Consider the following 19,937-nt stretch of genomic DNA (forward strand, 5'->3'; position numbering starts at 1 on the left):
GGAAAGAACAAGAGTTGGAGACTCATGAGGCTGTTTCCAGCCCCTTTATGGTTGCACTGGGGACATGTCAGGACTATGCTAATGGCCTGATCTCACACTTTTGATGTGATGTACTTGGCATTAGATGGACCAGGCATGCTGGAGTAGCTCCAGTTCTGGGTGGATGGGAATAATGGGGCTGTGCACTCCAGAGTGATTGCAATTCTGTGATCTACAGGCACACAGAATATACTTATATGGTTACTGATTTTTATACAGGGTCAGCCAAAAAGTTCATGGAATTTAGACTCCATTAAATCACATACAACCACATGCCATAATTCATAGAAATCAAAGCATATTTGTCAATAAATCTGACAAACAGCCCTGGTTAGGCGCATCCACATATAATGACGTGTAAAGGTCTGTAAAAGAACAAAATAAACTGAATAACACTCAATAGAATAAAATGAATGTTAATAATTAAACTGAAAACTGATTTTAAATATCGAAATGTGAAACTATTTTGTCAAATTCAGAGAACAAGGATACTAATGCAAATGTTAATGTCAGTGATTCTTCCTCAAGCTCACATACATCTCAGGAAATAGTGCTATGTGCCTGTGGCTCTGACTCCATCAACCTTTCTCGCTGCTTATTCAGGTTGAATCAGTGGTCCCACTGCCTCAACGAACCTGCCCAAGCAGGATATAGCTTTAAATCTCAAATCCCATTCACTTCGATGCAAATTAATTTCCCTTTATCTTTGCTTCAGGCAACTTTTGCTGGTGAAGTTGTTGATTTAGTTGCAACACTGCCTAAGGTTCGTACTGGAGAAAGAGAGGGCTTATCTTCCAGTTGCCATGGTCAGTGTTAATACAACTTGGGGTTAGGACATCAAGGAGAAAGGTTTTTGTTAGACTTTATCCTGTTGCCCACAGTCCACCATTTCACAGCTGGACTCAAATGCTTCAATCTAAAATGAGTAAGGGCCTCATTTTAAGTGCCAGCCTTGCTTAGTACTCTTGCCTCTAAGTCCGAAGGTTGTGTGTTAAACACAACGTCAGAGACTTGAACGTACAATTTAAGCAGACATTTCAGTGCAATACTGTGCTGGGAATGCTCGGAGGTGCTGTCTTCGGATGAAGTGTAAATCCCAGGCCCACTTACTCTCCCCGCTGAGCATAAAAGATCTCATGGCACTCTTTGAAGAAGAGCAGGGAAGTCACGACCAATATTTTCCCTCAAAACAGATGATCTGGTTATTTATTAGTTTGTGGGAGCTTAATGTAGATAAATTAGTTGCTGTGCTTTCCACTTTACAACAGTGACTATAGTTGATGAGGAGTTCATTGGCTGTAAAGTTCTTACCCTCAGCAAAAAGACAATCAAGTTGTGCATGTTATGAGCCAAGGATAGTAATTTTCAAAAGGAGATTCTTTGGAATACATAGAAAATTGCCCTTTAACTTGTGATTACAACAGTCAAATTGGTCAGTGATTTTTTAAAAAAAAATAACATTCTGAGGGGCTAAATTAAATTTGATTGTCCCCAAAAAAGCACAGAGATTGAGATGAGCAATTACCTCACACCCATTCGAAGAAATAGTGGCAGCATTGCTTCTTCATGCTATTTGCTCAATATCATAATTTCTATGTGCAGCCACTGCTAACCATGCTGTTGATTGGCTGCATGCATCAATAGGGAGCCCAAAGTTGTTACTTGCTGACACTACTTATATCTAGCTTGCACTGCTTAAAGCAAGTCTGCAGCTCATGAAGGGGAGGTGCATTGTTGTTGGAGCTGGTGCTGGAGTCCTTTGTGAGCTGAATCTGTGACCTAGGAAGAAGGCAGAGAACAGACACCGAGGTTTTCCATCGTTGCATTGGAGGCTTTGGTTGAGGAGGTGGAAAGGAGAAGAGATATTCTATATCTGCAGGGGGACAGGAGACCCACCAGATGCACGGTGAGAAGGCAGTGGGAGCAATAGCATTGGAAGTAAATGTAAGGAACTTAATCATGAAGACTTAGATGTAGTGCCACAAACATACAATGACCTCAGATGAGTGGTCAACGTCAATGAATGCATCTTCTAATGCTTTATCCTACCAACCGCACTGGTAGCATTAGCCACAGCTGGATTCGCTATATCCCCATCATTCACCTACAGGCAACCTCTCTCAATCTGGATCAATCAAGATTCATACCTAAAATTCATATGCTTTACCTTACTCTTGGCATTTAGCCACACTTGGCACAGATTGCATCACACTCACTGATACACTTCCCTTCCATTTTTGCAGGAGAAGTTGGTATACAACATGAGGCTGCAGCAACTAACCTAAGGGGTATAAGTATGCCTGCATATTCTGATCTACATGGAGGAGATGGTGCTGGGTGTTAGTAGAATGGCCATTGCTGAAGCATTGGGGCTGAACCTATTGAAAATTATGGTATACTCATACCTAATCCTCCCTCTCACATTCCACTTCCCCCTCAACCCACAATCTTTTCTGACTTGCAAGTCACAGATGGTGTAAGAATACACTACTTAATTTCCTCTCACTTCTCACCTCAACCTTGTCCCTTAACCCCTTTTTGATTTAGATACCCAAAAACTTCAATCTGGCTAGGTGGTGAAGGTAGACCAAGAAGACAGTGATGATGAAAGCACACCATCACTTGACTTCACACTCATAGCCACCAGCTCAGGTACTGACACTATGCATATCTTAGAGGCAGGATCTGATTGTGGTGAGAAAGTGGACACAAGTGATTCCAGCTGGGGAAAGGGAATAGTGCAGGTACCAGCTGGCCAGAGATGGAGGTCGCACAGCTGGTCAGAGGTTAAGGTTTCACAGCTGGCCGGTTGTCAAGGTCGCACATGGGTTCCACTTCAGAGGACTCCGATGAGGACCTTGACTGGCCAGGATACAGAAGGAAGCTAATGTATACACACTGAAGTACTTGGTGCATTGGGAAACCTGCCTGTTCAATGTCAAGAAACCTGGCACCAGCTTGGCACATGGCTCTGTGTAAGAACTTGAAACCCATCCCTTCCAGCATGGAACTGGTGGCCAATTCTATCCATGCAGTCATGGAACTAACCTTCATGCAACACCTGATGGCTGATGTGTCAGGTTCCATTGTAGCACACATAGCTTTTACCACATGTCTGAGTGCTGAAGTGGAAGTTCAGACGTCTGTTATGCAAGGTCAGCTTACTGCCATCTTAACTGTGGATATCAGTGTTCAAAGAGCTTGCAGAATGTCACTGCAGTCCAACAGTATATCCTCCAACAGATTACTAGGATTGCTGAGACAGTGCTCCAGGGAAGTGGCCGTGGCTCCATAGAAGCATGAACTTGCTGTCCTTTCTCAGGATGACTGCATTTGTGATTCCATTCAGCCACTCCACCAGTGCTCTTTCTGTTACCTGTCAGCCAGCCCAAGCTCATCCTCAGAGGCCATCTACATCTTCCTGCATTGAAAGTCATTAGGCTTCCACCAGCCATGCTGAAGCCACTGTGTCAGCACTGGGTAGGAACACTATGACAGGCAAAGTCACACAAAGGATATGGAATGCACAAGGGTAAGTGGTTTCAATTTATATGTAATATGTCATGGGCAGGATTTTGCCCTTGGCGGGGGAAGCTGACTGCTGCCCGTGATCAGCACCGCACCACGATTTTATGCAGGCTGGCCAATTAAGGCCCGCCTAGTGTGGAACACAAGCGGCAACACTTAGCGCTGCCTGTGCAAGCAGGTGGAGGAGGGTGAGTGGGCCTAACTGGAAGGTGCTGCCTCAGGGAGATGAAGCACTCTTTGAAAAAACTTAATGAGCAAAATAAAAATGTCATAAAACATGTCCCCTGATACGACTCTGTCACATGAATACGGACATGTTTTTAATTCAAGTGTGAATTTTTTATTTTATTGTTATTTACTTTAGGAAACCTCATCCTGCCCGTGGATGAGATTTCCTAAAACGTGCAAAGGCCGCTTGGCATTTTCGCCTGCCTGCCATCTGTTAGGTTGGATGGGCAGCATAAATTTTAAATTAATTACCTTTTTAATGGCCTTAATAGGCCTTTTAATTGTCTCCGCATACGCTGCCAACCACGGTGCGCGCCCGCTGAACGAAGTATCACGGGGCTACGTGATGACATCGGGAAGCTCGCCTGACGTCATTGCGTGTCATTTTATGCTCAGCCAGGTAGGGTGCATGTCCGTCTACTGAGCTGAATATTCTGCCCATGGTTTAATTTATGAATTTGATTTGGAATGAATGCTTTTTGTTGTATTTTACTTTTGCATTGTGGCCAAGTGGGCAATGTGATTGTCAGTGACTAAGAAAGTTAAGGAGTGTGGTGAATTGGGAATTGGTTTTGAGGTTACTGGTATCACACTCAACTTAGTTCTTCAAGTATAGCCTGCACAGAAAGGGGCTGCCTAGTTTGCAGTCTGGGTTCCACTTCCTCCCCTCCTCCCTCTTCTTGCAGCTTGGGTTGTTCTGTGTGGTCTCTGCTCATTTTCCCTGTCATGTGGGATTCCAAGTGGAAGATCTATGTGCACCCATGTCAGGGAGTAACTGGTATGGGCAGAAGCCTAGAAGTCAACAAAAAGTGCTTCACCTCCCACACTACACCTTTTAGAACTTTGCAACTTGTAACAACTCCGGAAACCCTAAAAAAGGCTAAAATTGCTGCAACAGTCAGAAAAAAGTCAACTATGAACTAACCTGTCAGGAGTGTGATGATCCTTTGAAATGATTCTGTTGAGGGGTGTGGCAGATGGGGATGGGGGTGTCCTTTCTGGCATTGAACTTGTGCTCAACTGTACGAGCTTAAGAGAGGATGCTGGCTGGAACGCAAGGATCTTCAGTCTCCATCCCCAATGGAAACCATCTTGCACTACTTGCCTATAGTAAAATTCCCAGGTTTACTCACCCTCTTACTGGCTCTGCCAGTCTTGGTGCTGCTGCCAATTACCAGTTTTCCAGGTCTGTTGGAATTGCTAGTGGTCCCCACCCTCAGCCCATTACCTATTCTCCCATTCCCCCTTCTCAAGCCCCAAACTCATGACCTTCAGACCCTCTTATTCCCATTTGCTGAAGTCCCATTTTCCCTTCTCCACTTCCCTGTCTGCCTGACTTCCCCTCACATGACCCCCAATCTCCTGACCCTCAGTCCTTCATTTCCTTCTCTTTTCCCAACTCCAAGTCTGCCTCTCTTCCTAGGAAAATGAGCCAAATTAGGTGCATGTTAAAGATCCCATTGCATTTTCAGTGCAGAATAAAGGGTGTCTGAGTCAATATTCATCCTTCAACTAAGATCACTAAAACAAATTCTCTGGACATTTATCACATTACTGTTTGTGGGACCTAGTAGGATACAAATTGGCTGCTGTTTTTCCCAAGCTACAACAGTGAATACTTTTCACAAGTACTTAATTGGCTATAAATCACTTTAGGGTGTAATAAGGATGTGAAAGGTGCTATATAATTGCAAGTCTTTCTCTTTTTTGCATGTACGAGACATTATAAGGTGTCTATATTTGAACAAGATCTCATCCATTGGAACCTGATCTAGCTTGTCAACCTCATAGCCATGTGTTTTGAGGACATTCATTTTGGCTCTATGCACAGCAAGTACTAATTACATTAATAAATTAGATTTAAATTCCAGGTCATATCACTCTTGCCAATCCTGTATTGTTTATATTTTTGATGTTGTATTTGAAGGCTACATTTCTCCAATTCTTAATCCAGAACAACTCAGGGTATCACTGTTTATTTGGTGATTTCCAACACCTCACATCCCTATTGATCTATTCACCTTGGTGAAAGTAATTGACTTAATCTTTGTGGTAATTAATTACTATTTGTTACCAGGTTACAGAGTAGATCATTTGACAATAAATTAACCAGCTTCTCATGTTCAGCTATCAAAAAATTTGGGCCATGTCATTTTATCCCTGCCTTGCATGTGATAGAAGATTACTTGCTCAATAATTTATTACTAAAATGTAGCACGTTTTAATTAGCAAAAAAATTCCATTTTAAATACCCATTATTCTCAGTGGCAATTCTGTCATAGTATTACTTCCTCATTAGTTGAACTGGTCCATTTTAGGATTATTCTAGGTACATAAAGCTCTATAAGCATCTTGAATGCCCATCAAACTGGTTTGTTATGGGCTGATCAGTTGAAGCATAGAGGACGTAGAAATGAAAATTTTAATGCATAATGGTGCATTCATTTATCATCTCTGGAGTACCTAGTTTCATCTTTATTTCTGGGTGTGGATGTTTTCATCCAATAACAAGGAGCCGTGAAAGTGATTAATCTCTTTTGTTTGTGTTGATTCTAGGGAAATAGAACAAAACAATTGGAACAACAATTCCAAAAATATAGCTTACAAATAAAATGGTGCAGTTAGTTTCTGTTCTTCATAGAATGTAATTTGTACTGACCTGAAGTACTAAGATGGTTGAGTGGCAGGTGGTTTGAGTTTAGGTAGTTTTATGCTTGCAGATTTCAAATCTTTATAATGGACAGTGCCCACAAACACAGTCAATGTTGTGAGAGCTACTAATTAACATGGACGGTATTACTTTTGCAGGATCAGGATGTTGACTCTAATTGGTACATTACAACAACAGCAAAGCCAGCTTGTATTTATATAGCACCTTTAAGGCAATAAAACACTCCAAGGCACTTCATAGAGGCATTATTAAACAAAATATAACACTGAACCACATAAGGAGACATAAGGGAAGGTAACCAAAAATCTGGTAAAAGAGGTAGTTTCAAGAAATGCCTAAAAGAAGGAAAATGATGTAGAGAGTCAAAAAGGTTTAGAGAGGGAATTCCAGAGCTTAGGGCTTCCACTGTTGAAGGAATGTATGGCCATCACGATGGAACAATTAAAATCAGGAATGCTCAAGAGGCCAGAATTGGAGGACGGCAGATATTTTAAAGGATTGTAAGGCTGAAGGAGATTACAGAGGTAGGAAGGGGCCAAGCATTGAGGGATTTGAAAACACAGATGAGAATTTAAAAATTAAGGCATTGTTTAACCGGGGACCAGTGAAGGTCAGCAAGCATAGCAATGATTAGTGAACAGCTTTTGGCATGAAATAGGACACAAGAGTAGAGTTTTAGATGACCCCGAGTTTACAAAGGATAAAACGTGGGAGGCTAGCTAGGAATACGTTTGAGTAGTCAAGCTTGGAGGTAGCAAAGGCTGAATGAGGGTTTCAACATTAGTAAATTCTACTGAACTTAGGCAGAAAATTTGACTGAAGCAACTACAATTTGCTCATTTAACAATGGTTAAATGTCCTTTTCCTTCAGAGTAACTTGATTTACAAAGGATAGCTGACCTTTGTTTGCTGATTGAGTGGCGGTGACAAGATCCCCTCTCTCTACCTCTTCCCCCTGTGATTACTAGTCGAGTTAATAGAACAGCTATTAATGATGTTCAGTGAACTAATTTAACCTTATTAATCTGCTGCCTTCAAATGTCATGCCTAATACACCAGGTAATATGCAATTATCACTTAATGCTGCATATGAAGTGGAATAATTCAGAAGTCATTTATCTTGTTGGTGTGAAAATGGAAGGTACAGATTCATCATACAGCTTTTCCAATAAAGGTTTATTTCCAATGGGTTTACTTCTTTGCTGTGTGAAACTGTATCTACTTGCTGATTTAATTTACCATGATGGGTATAACTTGGAAATATAGTTTAGAGGTGGCAGTTTACTACAAACTGCAGTCTAGTTTTAGGTATGTGGTTCATGCAGATAGACCTTACACCTTTCTAAAAACAATGCAAGGGTTGCATTTTTGTTTAGAGCCTCTCATGCACACTGAGAGAGCTGTTCTCCATGTGTTGCTCTTGTTCTTTTTTTATGTCCTGTGTTAAATTCATTGGGTAATAAAACCATGACTATTCTTTGAAACCTCAAAAGAAAAGATCCTGAAAAGATTAATGTGAAACAGGAGAAACCCTCAGCACTTGACCTGCAAATGAAATGTTCTCGCCATGTTCTGTGAATGAAGACTAAACAGAGACCCTGTGGCATTCCATCTCTGCTGTGGTTTTATATTGCGCATTATTGTAAAGATCTTGTTGTTTGTGCTTAGTGACATTAATTTTACTGCTGGGGATATTTTTCAAATACAGTCTAATCTCTTACACAGCTGTAGCTTTTTGTACAAAAGGATCTCCAGAGACTCCTCTCTGCCAAGCATGACTTTGCTGCTGAAAGCCAGAATAACAGAAGAGGCTTCGATGACAAATGCCATCCATAACTGGTTTCTGTCTAACTTACGACTTGAATTGGGAAATGTATGATTAATGGATGTCTTGTTCGCTTTAACCTAGGCGGTGTGGATACAGTAAAGCTAAACAAGATCCAGACGAGGAGAAGATGCATTTTCACAATGGTCACAGTAAGTCAGATATCAACAAGCTATACTGTGGATTTTGGGGGAAAAAAACCAACTTCTGGAAAAGTTCAATTAAAGTTCACCACCAAGCATTTGGCTTCAAATAAACAAAAATAGGGATGTTCTATTCTTCCTGTGTTATCCGTTGACTTTTACAAGGTTATGTTACAGTTTGCAGATGGAGAGTCATAGAATAATCCATTTTTATAGAATAATCCTACTCTGGCATTGTGCAGAAATCTTTATAGCTAGCAAACGAGCAGTGATGGTAATAAAACATATTTTATTCGTGCTATACTCATGTTACCAAAGACTATTTTTTCCAACTCAAAAGATCCATTGCAGGACAACTCTTGTCTAGTGCGGGGCTGATGTTATAAAGTTCATAGGCAGTACAATTGAAAGGCCTCAAATGTCTGCAGCTGTTCCAGGGTACTCATGTCATCACTTTGGCAAGAGTATTCCAGATTGAAAATATTAAAGGACCCAAATAAGTCAGGTCTAGTGTTGCATCACAGTTTCTTCACTGAAGCTCAGTGTATGGTCAGTGAAGATAAACTCATCCAGACTAGACCTGGTGGTACTCGGGTCCCGCTCTTGGGTCCAAGCTGGTGTTGAGGCATGAGCCAGAATTTTAACTGCTAAAGAGAGTCAAGTGCAGGTGCAGGCAAGTGTTAAAACTCTGAAAGCTAAGCCTTACTCCAGAAACTTAAGCACAGAAGCTAGGTTGATAATTCTGTGGAGTAGAGAAGGAGTGCTAAATAGTTGCACTCTTTTGAATAAAATATTAAATTAAGGCCCTGTCAGTCTTCTCAGGTGGACATAAAATATCCCATGGCACTTTTCAAAGGAATAGCCTGCAGTACCCCTGCTTCGCTTGGCCAGCATTTGTCCCTCAACCTTATACCTTTAGAATACTTTATCTGGTCATTTATCTCAGTATTACTTTTGACACTTTCCAGTGTGTAAATTGGCTGTGAGCATTTCCCCACATTACTATAGTGACTGCATTTCATTGTGAAGTACTTCAGGGGGTGGCGGGGGGTGGGGGGGTGGTGAGTGTCATGAAGTCATGAAAGGCACTATATGCAGCAGGCTCTTCCTTCCATATTTATAGATCGCTACGATCAAAGTTTCATCTTCTGCAAAGCACAAAATAATTTTAAAAAATCTTTAATATCTATAAATTAAAAATTGTTCAGTGTTTTATGAAATAAATATTTTCCAAATAAATGCACAAGACGAAATTCTGAACTGGCAATGCCAAGCATTTTTTTGCTTGGTCCAAGCTTAAAATTAACAAACTAAAACTGATGGGATGTGTAAGTTTTTAACAGTTAACACTTCTTACACCACAGATATATGTTCAGCATTCTTTACTTTTCTAACATCTAGCATTTAAATTAGGACTTTCCTCTTTGGCCCAGCCTTTAGTCATTAAGTGAACTGGATGATCACCCTAAAACTATACAGCACAATTAAAAATAAGATCCATGATCTCCTAAGTTGTATATGCATTAATTACGTTTCTATGACTCTTGTTGAATTATATTTTGTAAAGTCTATCCTTGCATTGTTTCCCTTCCTTGATATTTTTATACATTTATTCTAACCCCTTTTCTGTGTTTTTCCATTTCCTTCCTCCCCTACCCTTCCATTTTCCCCCCACCCCCTCCATTTTCCCATGGTGTATTTTGTCAGCTATTCATACTTTCTAAGTTGATGTACCATTTTCATGTCTAACTGAATATATGTCATTAAGGTCTGATATCCCCTGCATAAAGCCCACTTCTGTGGACAAGCTAAACCTCATAAGGTCAGTTAACTGTGCCCTTGGCTATGAAGAGAATGTTGCCCACTCATAGCCCTTTGGCACCAAGGAAGACTTTCATTCTGTGTGGAGTGTACTTTTCTCCCAGTCACTAGTATCAGTCCACCAGCACAGTAATTAGATTTTAAAAATCAATTAAAATGCAATACACAGTGAATATGTGTGTCCAGTAAAAGAATACTGTTTAGTCTGTATTATCATCACTTGGCTTTCAAACTGTTCTTTTGTTGAATTGTCACATTTAGGCTTTGTGCCAACAAAAAAAAGTACTCTGACCAGGCAGAGGAAGCAAAATAAGTATATTGTACCCTATCACAAAACTGATATATTTGAAAGCACTTTACAAAATGAATTCTTCTTTTGAGTGCAAAAATGCTATTATTTAGTCAAACACAGCAATAACACGTCACAAACAGGATTGATGTGTGTTATCATTTAGCCTGTGTTTTTGTTTTGGTGGTGTTGGTTGAAAGGGGTGTGCAGACCAGGACTCCATGCTCTTCTTCCATGAGCGCCGTGAGATGTTTAATACCCACCTGAACAGCTGGCTAGGGCATAGGTTTACAGTCTCATCTAAAGGATCGCAGGTCCAACAATGCAACACCTAATCAATGATACACTTAAGTGTCAAACTAGATTATGTGCCCAGATCAAAGGTGATAACTGAGAGTATAGCCCCTCCTGCTGTCTATCAGGGGTCACGTGATGTTATGTTAAAGCTCTGACCAGTGAGCCCCAAGCGCAGGCAATCTGGGGGATAGGGCTTTCTAACGCTCCTGATCGAGCGTGTAGCACCTAAAAAGCTCTATGTAATAAAGTTTAGCTGTTATTTGTTGAAACCTGTCTGCTCTGTCGAGTCAATACAGAATCCCACATCTTCCTGACTCACAAGCAGAAGTATTAACTCAGCTAAGCTTATTTACATGGAAGACTACACCATTCCTTTAGGGCTTCACATAAACATGTGAAGACAGATGTTCTTGTCTCTTCCCCACCACCCCCCAGCTTTGGATAGGAGCTGCCCATACACAGTATTCTGCACCACTCCTGCTGTGCCAGGATTTTCTATCCTGGGCCATTGCTATAGGTTAAGAACAACCTTTGTGCAGGCTTGCCCCTTGGCTGAGGAACACAAAAGTCAACTGCTGCTAAAAGCCTCGTAGACCTTCAGCTGTGCTTGGGATACCGGGCTGCTTACTCAGACGGCACAGGGCATGCCCAGTACACCACCTGTTTGGGAATGAAGTAATTTATTTCCAAAGGACACCCATGTTAAGTGGGCACCCAAATTGTTGGGAAACTAGCTATGGGTATTAGCTGATTTAAAAGAGTAAGAGCAAGTAAATTGAATCTACAATTATCCTTATTTCGTGAATGGTTTTGATTACTCTGAGGGCAGAATTTTGTGTCCCGCAAGCAGGCACACGGCCGACCTGACCGGGCGTAAAATCGTGCGAGATGACGTTGGGTGAGCGTCCCGATGTAATCGCGCACTTGCACTATATTTCGCTCGGCGAGCGCGCGCTAAAGTCAGAAGTGTGCCCACCAACAATTAAGTGGGCAGTTAAGCCCATTAATGGCGCAGTTGACTGCGATCTTTCATGGCCCATCCAACCTTACAGTTGGCGGATGGGTGAATCAGCCAGACGGCCTTTACATTTTTCATCAAACCTTATCCAAGGGTGGGATCTAATTTCCATTAGATAAACAAAAATAAATATCTGTGGTCAGCATTTTTATGAGTTGAGCTTGATTGTGATGTGTGGTCATTTTTTTGTAGCTTTATTTCATTACTTGCAGGTCTGCAGCTCCCTAAAACAGCTGTCTGTCTTCAGGGAGCTCTCTCGCAGCGCTTAACTGCACCTGTGGTGAGGTTGTCGCCCAACCTCCTCCCGCCCCCACCCCAGCAGCACTGAGCGTTTCAGCACACGTTTCCCATTAGCTGGCCGTTAATTGGCCAGCCAGCGTGAAATCGCGGTCAGGATTCTGTTTCCCAGCCGCTCCCGGGCCCACCATTCGCGTGATTCCAACGACTGAAACATTCAGGCCTTAGTGTTTTTTTTCAGTTGGCATCTAGGTTTTCATGAGCCATTGCGCCAGTCTTTATTTTATTTTCCAGTACCAGCAAGTTTCTCATTGAGGATCCCCAAGTCTAGAAGAAGGTGATCTATAGAAGTATATTTGATTATAAAAAAAATGCTTTGTACCCACATTCAGCTGTGGTCTGAACCTTGGCTCCAGCTCCTTGCCTGCATACTGCAGTGCTGCTCTATGAGGATGGCACTGTGGGGTGGTACAAAGACTCATGCTGCGCACCCCTTCCACTCCAGCAGCCATCAAACGTGCTAACATCTTTCTCATATTTGTCAGCCTTTGAATAGGCTGCATTGGAGTGGGGAAGAAGAAAACAGTGGCAGCAAGCACAAAAATCGATCATGTTGATGTCAAGGCACAAAAATTAAGTTTATTGGTGGGTGATGGATTGGCATAAATCACAAGCTGCTGGTTGATGGCTGATAAAGGAGTTATTGTTGCTGCAAGTGATGAGAGCATGAAGGGACTGAAGAACTCCTGTTCCATATAGCAACAAAGCACAATGCCTGAAAGAAAATGGAAATCAAACTGTATGCTGTCTTAAAAACTACAGAATCCAGAAAAAGTATAAAGAAGTTGGCAAAGTATGAATTACGCAACAATACTTTATACCAATGTGTACAAGATTACACCATAAAAATGCTGTCTTTCAACCTGTCCCACATATGCACTTTGCGTCAGGTTTTGCCACCCCTGATGTGACAGAAATGGAGGGGCGACTGTAGAAGAAAAATGACGACTGAGGAACATGGCTGGGACTCCCACTCCACTTCCTCTCTCTGCCATTTTCTGGACGCCCTATTCCTATTGATACTCTTTTGAGTACAAACCTGTTTCCATCTGTTTCAGATGAAGTTACATGTTTCACAGTTTGCCATTGTGAGATTTGAACTCTTGATAATCTTTTAAATGAAAACCAAATCAACAAAATTGGGATAAATCAGGCACAGCCCCTAATTCAGGTCAGCTGTAAAACCAAGAACAAAGTTTTAAAGGAAACTTACAAACTTTAAATCAAAATGTGATTAAAGGGGTCAACAAAACACCCCAGTCCCCGCGGTGCCCACCGAGCACGGAAGGCCTCGAGAGTGCCAGCAGACACCGCGTGCTCCTTCTCCAGGGACATCCGGCAGCGAACGTAGCCGCGGAAGAGGGACAAACAATCGGGCGGGACTCCCCCGTCGATCGCCCGCTGCCTGGACCTGTTAATGGCCAACTTGGCCAGGCCCAGGAGCAGGTTCACGAGGAGGTCCTCCTCCTTCCCGACCCCCTTCCGCACCGGGTGCCCATAGATCAGGAGCGTGGGGCTGAAGTGCAAACAAAACATCAATAAAAGGTTTTTCAAATAACTAAAAAGGGAGTGCAGCCTACAACACCCTATGTATACATGGTCCACGGACTCCACAAGACCGCAAAAAGGGCACGTGTCCTGAGAGTCCGCGAACCAATGCATCCTCTTATTATAAGGGACTGCTGCATGCAACACCCTCCAACCCAGGTCTCCGATAGAAAGGGGGAGGACACCTCCGTAGAGGGCCTCCCATCGGGGGCTTCCGCCGCCGGACGGCAACAAGGCACGCCAGGGCGTGTCCGGTCGACGGACAAGGGCGAGAAAATGGAAGGTGTGCAGCAGCAGTCCGTACAAAAAGCTCCTCTTTGCCGTGCCAAAAGGCACAGAGGGCATGTCCCCGAGGCGGCTCATATTGCGGGGCACCAGCACCCGAGGGAGGGTTCGGGGCTTGGGGCCAATGTGGAATTCCGTCCGAACAGGGGAACGCTCAGACGGAAGACCACCGCGCACCTGGGCCACCTCAAGACCCAAAATAACGTCGGGTCCGAGCACGACCGTTCTCAGGTCTTGGATGGCATCGGCTGCGACCTGGACACTCACAGACGCGCGTCGCGCCAACTCCTGCGGGAGCATCCAGCCCAGTCCTCCGCCACCCAGCACGTCCCCGATCCTGGTCACCCCTGCGGCCACAGCCCTCCTCTCCGCCAACCACTGAAAAGGACGGAGGGGCGGATTCCTGAGCAGCGGCTCTCTGACGATAGCCGCTACTCCTGACGGGGGAGAGCTGCGTCGCGAGGCGACCACTTTCCAGACTTTGATCAGGTCCTGGTAAAAGACGGGCAACGCCTGCAAGGAGCCACCGAGGCCCAGCTGTTCTATAAACAGGAGCTGCACGTCATAATTCAGGCCGTGCACCTGACGGAAGAAATACGTCATCAGGGCACACCATCTAGGAGGAGGCTCAACGTAGAGGTATCGCTGCAGGGTCTGAAGGCGGAAAGTCGCCACCTGTGTGCGTAGGCACACTAGCGCCTGACCACCCTCCCTAAGCGGGAGACTCAGAACCTCGGCAGCGACCCAGTGCAATCTTTTGTCCCAGAAGAAGTCGACTAACAATCTCTGGATTCTTGTGACAAAGTCCGGGGGAGGGGTCAAAGTGACCAGCCGATACCACAACATGGCGGCGATCAGCTGGTTTATGACCAGAACTCGACCCCGGTAAGATAGCACTCGGAGCAGTCCTGTCCAGCGCCGCAGGCGAGCGGTGACTTTCGTCTCCAGTTCCTGCCAGTTTGCCGGCCAGGATTCCTCAGCGGGGCAGAGATGGACCCCCAGGTAGAGGAGGCTGGTCCTGCTCCAGGTGAAAGGCCTGAGCTCCTCGGGTAGGGGATCCATCTGCCACTGACCAACCAGGAGTCCAGAACACTTACCCCAGTTGATCCTGGCAGAAGAAGCGGCAGAGTAGACCTCCTGGCACTCGCGCATCCTCCGCAGGTCAGCCGGGTCACTAAACATAAGGAGCACGTCATCGGCGTAAGCCGAAAGGACCACCCCGATGCCCGGCCCGCGCAGAACCAATCCCGACAACCTCCTCCGCAAGAGGCGCAGGAAAGGCTCCACGCAAATAGAATACAACTGGCCAGACAGGGGGCAGCCCTGACGTACCCCTCTCCCAAAACGAAGGGGCGCCGTCAGGGACCCGTTAACCTTCACTAGACACTCCGCGGCAGTGTACAGAAGTCGGATCCGGGCGACAAAATGCGTCCCGAACCCGAAAGCTCGCAGAGTTCCGAGTAAGTATTCGTGATCCACCCTGTCGAACGCCTTCTCCTGATCGAGAGACAGGAAGGCGCTCGACAGACCAGCCCTCTGGGAATGGTGGATGATGTCCCGGACCAGATGGATGTTATCATAAATGGTTCGGTCCGGGACGGTGTAGGACTGGTCAGGGTGGATCATGTGGTCCAGCACGGTGCCGAGCCGAGAAGACATGGCTCGGGCGAAGATTTTGTAGTCCGTGCTGAGGAGGGAGACCGGGCGCCAGTTTTTAAGAAGGCGGAGATCCCCCTTCTTCGGTAGCAGGGCAATCACGGCCCTGCGCCACGAAAGGGGCATCTCCCCGGTAGCAATGCTCTCCCCCAGGACCCCCGCGAAGTCGCTCCCCAAGACGTCCCAGAACGCCCTGAAGAACTCCACGGTCAGCCCGTCTAGTCCCGGGGTTTTGCCCCTAGAAAGACCGTCGAGTGCGCCGGTCAGCTCCCCCAGACTTATAGGGGAGTCGAGCTTTCCGGCGCACTCCGGGCCGACCTGCGGCAGGTCCTCCCACAAAACTCTGCAAGCTTCCTCACTGGACGGATCCGGAGAGAAAAGGGCAGTGTAGTAATCTCGGGCAATGGCCCTGATGCCCTCCGGATCCGAGACAAGTGATCCGTCGTCGGCCAGCAGCGTAAAGAGCTGCTTACGGACCCCGTGCCTTTTTTCCAGTGAGTAGAAGAAGGGAGAGCCACGGTCCATCTCCTTAAGGAAACAGATCCGCGACCTCACGAACGCGCCCCGAGACCCGACCAGTTGCAGGTCCCGCAGCGCGCCCTTCTTCTCATCGTACACCGACCGCAGGGCCGGGTCCGCGTCGGGCTGACGGAGACGTGCCTCCAGGTCGAGCACCTCCTTCTCCAACTCCTCGACCCTGGATTTGCGTCTCTTTGTCGACCCCTTCGCGTACTCTTGACAGAAAACTCGGACGTGAGTCTTGCCCACGTCCCACCATAGCCTCAAGGAGGGGAAGCCTCCCCGCTTCCTTCTCCAGCCGGCCCAGAAGCGACGGAACGAGTCCAGGAACCGCTGGTCTTCCAACAACAGGTTATTAAAATGCCAGTACGCGGACCCCGTCCGAGCGCAGAACGAAGTGAGCTCCGCCCACACCAGACGGTGGTCCGTGCACGGAACCTGCTGTATAGAAGCAGCCGGAACGCAGGACACGTACGCCTTCGAAACGTAAAGGCGGTCGAGTCTGGACGCTCCGACTCCAGGTGACACAAAGGTGAACACGCTGGAGTCAGGATGGAGATTTCGCCAGACGTCCACTAAGTCGAAGGACCTGACCAGGTCCCGCAACTTACTCACACCTCGCGTGCAGTGCGGGGTACCGTGACGGTCCCGGACCCCGAGGGTGCAATTGAAATCCCCCCCGAGGACGATGCACTCGCCAGCGTCGATGGAGCCGAGATGAGTGGACACTTCTTCAAAGAAGCTCGCTTGCTGCTGCGTGCCCAGGGGAGCGTACACATTCACAAAGTGAAGCACCGCCCCCCCCAGACGCACAGTCAGGTGCAGCAACCGGCCTGGCACTGGCTCCTTGACCCCCAAGATCTCCGGCTGAAAATGTGGGGCCAACAAGATAGCCACCCCGCCAGAATTGGAGGCTAGGTGACTCATGTAGACCCCCCCTCGCCACTCCAGGAGCCACGTGGCTTCGTCTCCCGGAACGGTATGGGTTTCTTGCAGGAAGCACAACGCATACTTCCCGTCCCTGAGGACCGAGAAGTTCTGGAACCTGCGCTGTGCGGCCCTGCTGCCGCGGATGTTGAGGCTGGCTATAGTCGTCTTCATTGTCAAAGGTACATCAAATCTTCACCTTAAGTCATTAAAAAGAAGAAGAGGACTTTTTAGTCCTTCCTCTCCTTCAGGAGCCCAGCGAGAAACGTTTGGACCCTCCGCCGCGCGTTCCTATCCAACTCAGGAGACTTGAGAGCCTCGCGAGTGGACCAGAACACCAGCGGAAAAGAATGCCACCGGTCCAAGGCCAACTGAACCCTGTCTCGGCGACCGCGATGACTCGCCAAAAAGTCCCGGAGTTCCCTTGGGGGGATGAGGGGGGAGTCAGTGGAGGGCACCAGGGGATCCACCGCCTCGCTTGAGAGCGACTCAGCGTAATCTCCAGCGCTCACCACGGACACCCCGTCCTCCTCCAGGTCGTCGCCTCCAGCTTCCGACCCCTCCCCCGCATTGAGTACGGGGGCTGATTCGGAGCTGCCAGCTGGCCCCACCTGTACCTCGATCCCACCCCCAGGATCAAGGCCAGAGGGGTCCTCTCTGGTCTCCTCTAAACGTTTTGGGTCAGAGGGCAGCGGCAGTTCTGATGCCCGCTCTCCTCCCGGCACCGGGTCGTCCGGGGAGCTCAGGACAAGCTCCTGACCTAAAACTAGGACGCCCGGTGCTAAGGGTTGGGAGGGAGCGGGAAGGCCTTCCTTTTCGCCGCCACCCAATGACCCGTTGACATTTTTTAAATTTTGCAAGTTACAGTCCCCCGATGAGCCAGAAGGTACCTCGGGGGTATCGAGGGTCTCTGAGTCGGGCACCACCTCAAGGGAGGTGCCTTCAGTGACCCCCGAGGGGCCCTGTTCAGGGGACTGCAGCAGGTTGACAGGGGTAACAGTGCTGGGAGTCGTTGCAGGTGTTTTGAGTTCCCCCAGAGGACAGGGCGAGATTTTACTTGGCGGAGACGCCACCACCTCTTCATCGGGGGAAGGGACACACCCAACTTCTTCAGTTTGGGCATCACCCACCTCCTCCTCCGAAGCGTGACGTCTCTTCCGGGTCAGGCTGGGGGCTAGGGAGACCTCCATTTCCGAGGCCCCCTCCTCCTTGTCCAGCCCTCCCGGACACTCCACCCTCTGGGTTTTGGGTGTTAGATACCCCGGCTCGGGGTCCCGCGTCCCTTCCCCGCCGGCCCCGGGAGCACGCGCAGGGACGACGCCGGGCCCAGCACTCGGCGCCTTAGCACCCACGGGCCCGGGAGCACACGCGGACACGACGCCGGGGCCGGATGTTGTCTTTTCCCCCGAGCCGGTGCTTGCAGGTGTTTGGGGGGTTTGGGGCGTTTCAGGGGCCGCCTCCAAATTTCGGGTCTTCCTCCGCGCCTTCTTACGGCGCGGGGGCTCTCCCCCCGCCTCACCGGCAGCCGAGATGGCAGCTGCTGCCGGGGTCGCTTCCCCTTGCGGGGAGGGAGATGGAGTGGTGGCGGGGGGAGGAGGGGCGGTGCCAGCCGCGGCCGCTTGGGTGGGGCTCGTGGCCTTGGAGGCGGGGCAGTTCTTTCTTACGTGCCCCACCTCCTTACAGGCATGGCACCGCACACCCTCCGCGGTCCAGAAGACCCGATAGGCGGTCCCCTCAAAATTAACTGAGAAGGCCCCCTCCAGGCACTCCTCCTGGGCCAAGCGGACGAAAACTTGGCGCCGGAAGGAGTACACGTGGCGGAGGGCCGAGTCTTTGAGGCCGAGCGGGACTGGTGCAACCCCCGACCTGACCTCCCCCAGCTTATTAAGGTGGGGGAGGAGGAGCCCACATGGTATAAAGGGCGGGACATTTGAAATAACAATCTTCTGGGCGGTGGCCTCAAGGGGATCCACCGCCAGAAAAGTCCCGCCCACAGTGAGCCCCTTCTGCAGGGCGAGTCGCACCGCCCGCTCGGACTTCAAGAAAAAGATGGCCCTCCCGTACATCTTTGAGGCCGCGACAATGGCTGAGGGGCCGACAACCCCAGCCATAGCCTTAACGCAGGCCTCAATAGTCATCTCAGGGTGAGCGTAGCATTTTACCCCCGAGGGCCCTGGTGAGGAGACGGAATGGCGACAGGGCAGCGGGAGCAGCAGGAGCTGCAGAAGCAACCACCCCCGCATAAGTCTTTTTTGTAGGCCCTGCCACCGGTGACAAAGCCGCCTCCACATTAGCCCTCGAGGGCCCGGCCACAGGAGATGTTGAACTGGCTTTAAGGCCAGAGCCACGCCCACCCTGGGAAGGATTGGCCATTTTTTTTTTTTTTAAATTATATATATTTTTTAATATATATATTTTTTTTTTATTAAATATACAATGTTCCTCCCTAGGGAGGGAGGTAGTAATAACCTCCCCCTTTTGTACAGGAGAGGAGAGGAGGGAGAGGAGTGAAGGACAGGGAGGCACAGGAGGGAAAAGGGAAGAGTCCAGGTGGGTGTCTCCAGTGAAAGGTGGATGTTGGGTGGGGTGTGATGATCTTCCTGCAGGGGGAGGCGATGTCTTCACCAGCCACCGCTGGCCTTACTGGGAAAGGGCTGGGTGGGGCGGGGGGGGGTAGCAGAATGGTGGTTTTAACCACACACCCCCCTCTCTTCCTTCCCCAAACCTTCCTGCAGTCTTCTTTCCTCCCCCTACAAAACACAGTCCTTTATTGCCCCCACCTTACACAAACAATAATGTTGGACACCCACCTAGGATGTTGTTTTCAGACACAGTCCTGGCCTCCT

The 19,937-nt window shown here is 47.7% G+C and overlaps 1 protein-coding gene across 5 annotated transcripts in view; it reads left to right on the forward strand.

Moving 5' to 3' along the window:
- LOC121276977 (ephrin type-A receptor 5-like) overlaps window positions 1-19,937 on the forward strand; it is a 373,321-nt gene that overhangs the window by 275,775 nt on the left and 77,609 nt on the right. For all 5 annotated transcript variants that reach the window (XM_041185740.1, XM_041185741.1, XM_041185743.1 and 2 more), the window contains one exon: window positions 8,376-8,443. In XM_041185740.1, coding sequence (XP_041041674.1) covers window positions 8,376-8,443 — 68 coding nt within the window. The remainder of the gene's footprint in view (window positions 1-8,375; window positions 8,444-19,937) is intronic.

This window comes from Carcharodon carcharias, chromosome 4 (genome assembly GCF_017639515.1).
Source record: "Carcharodon carcharias isolate sCarCar2 chromosome 4, sCarCar2.pri, whole genome shotgun sequence".
NCBI lineage: Eukaryota > Metazoa > Chordata > Chondrichthyes > Lamniformes > Lamnidae > Carcharodon > Carcharodon carcharias.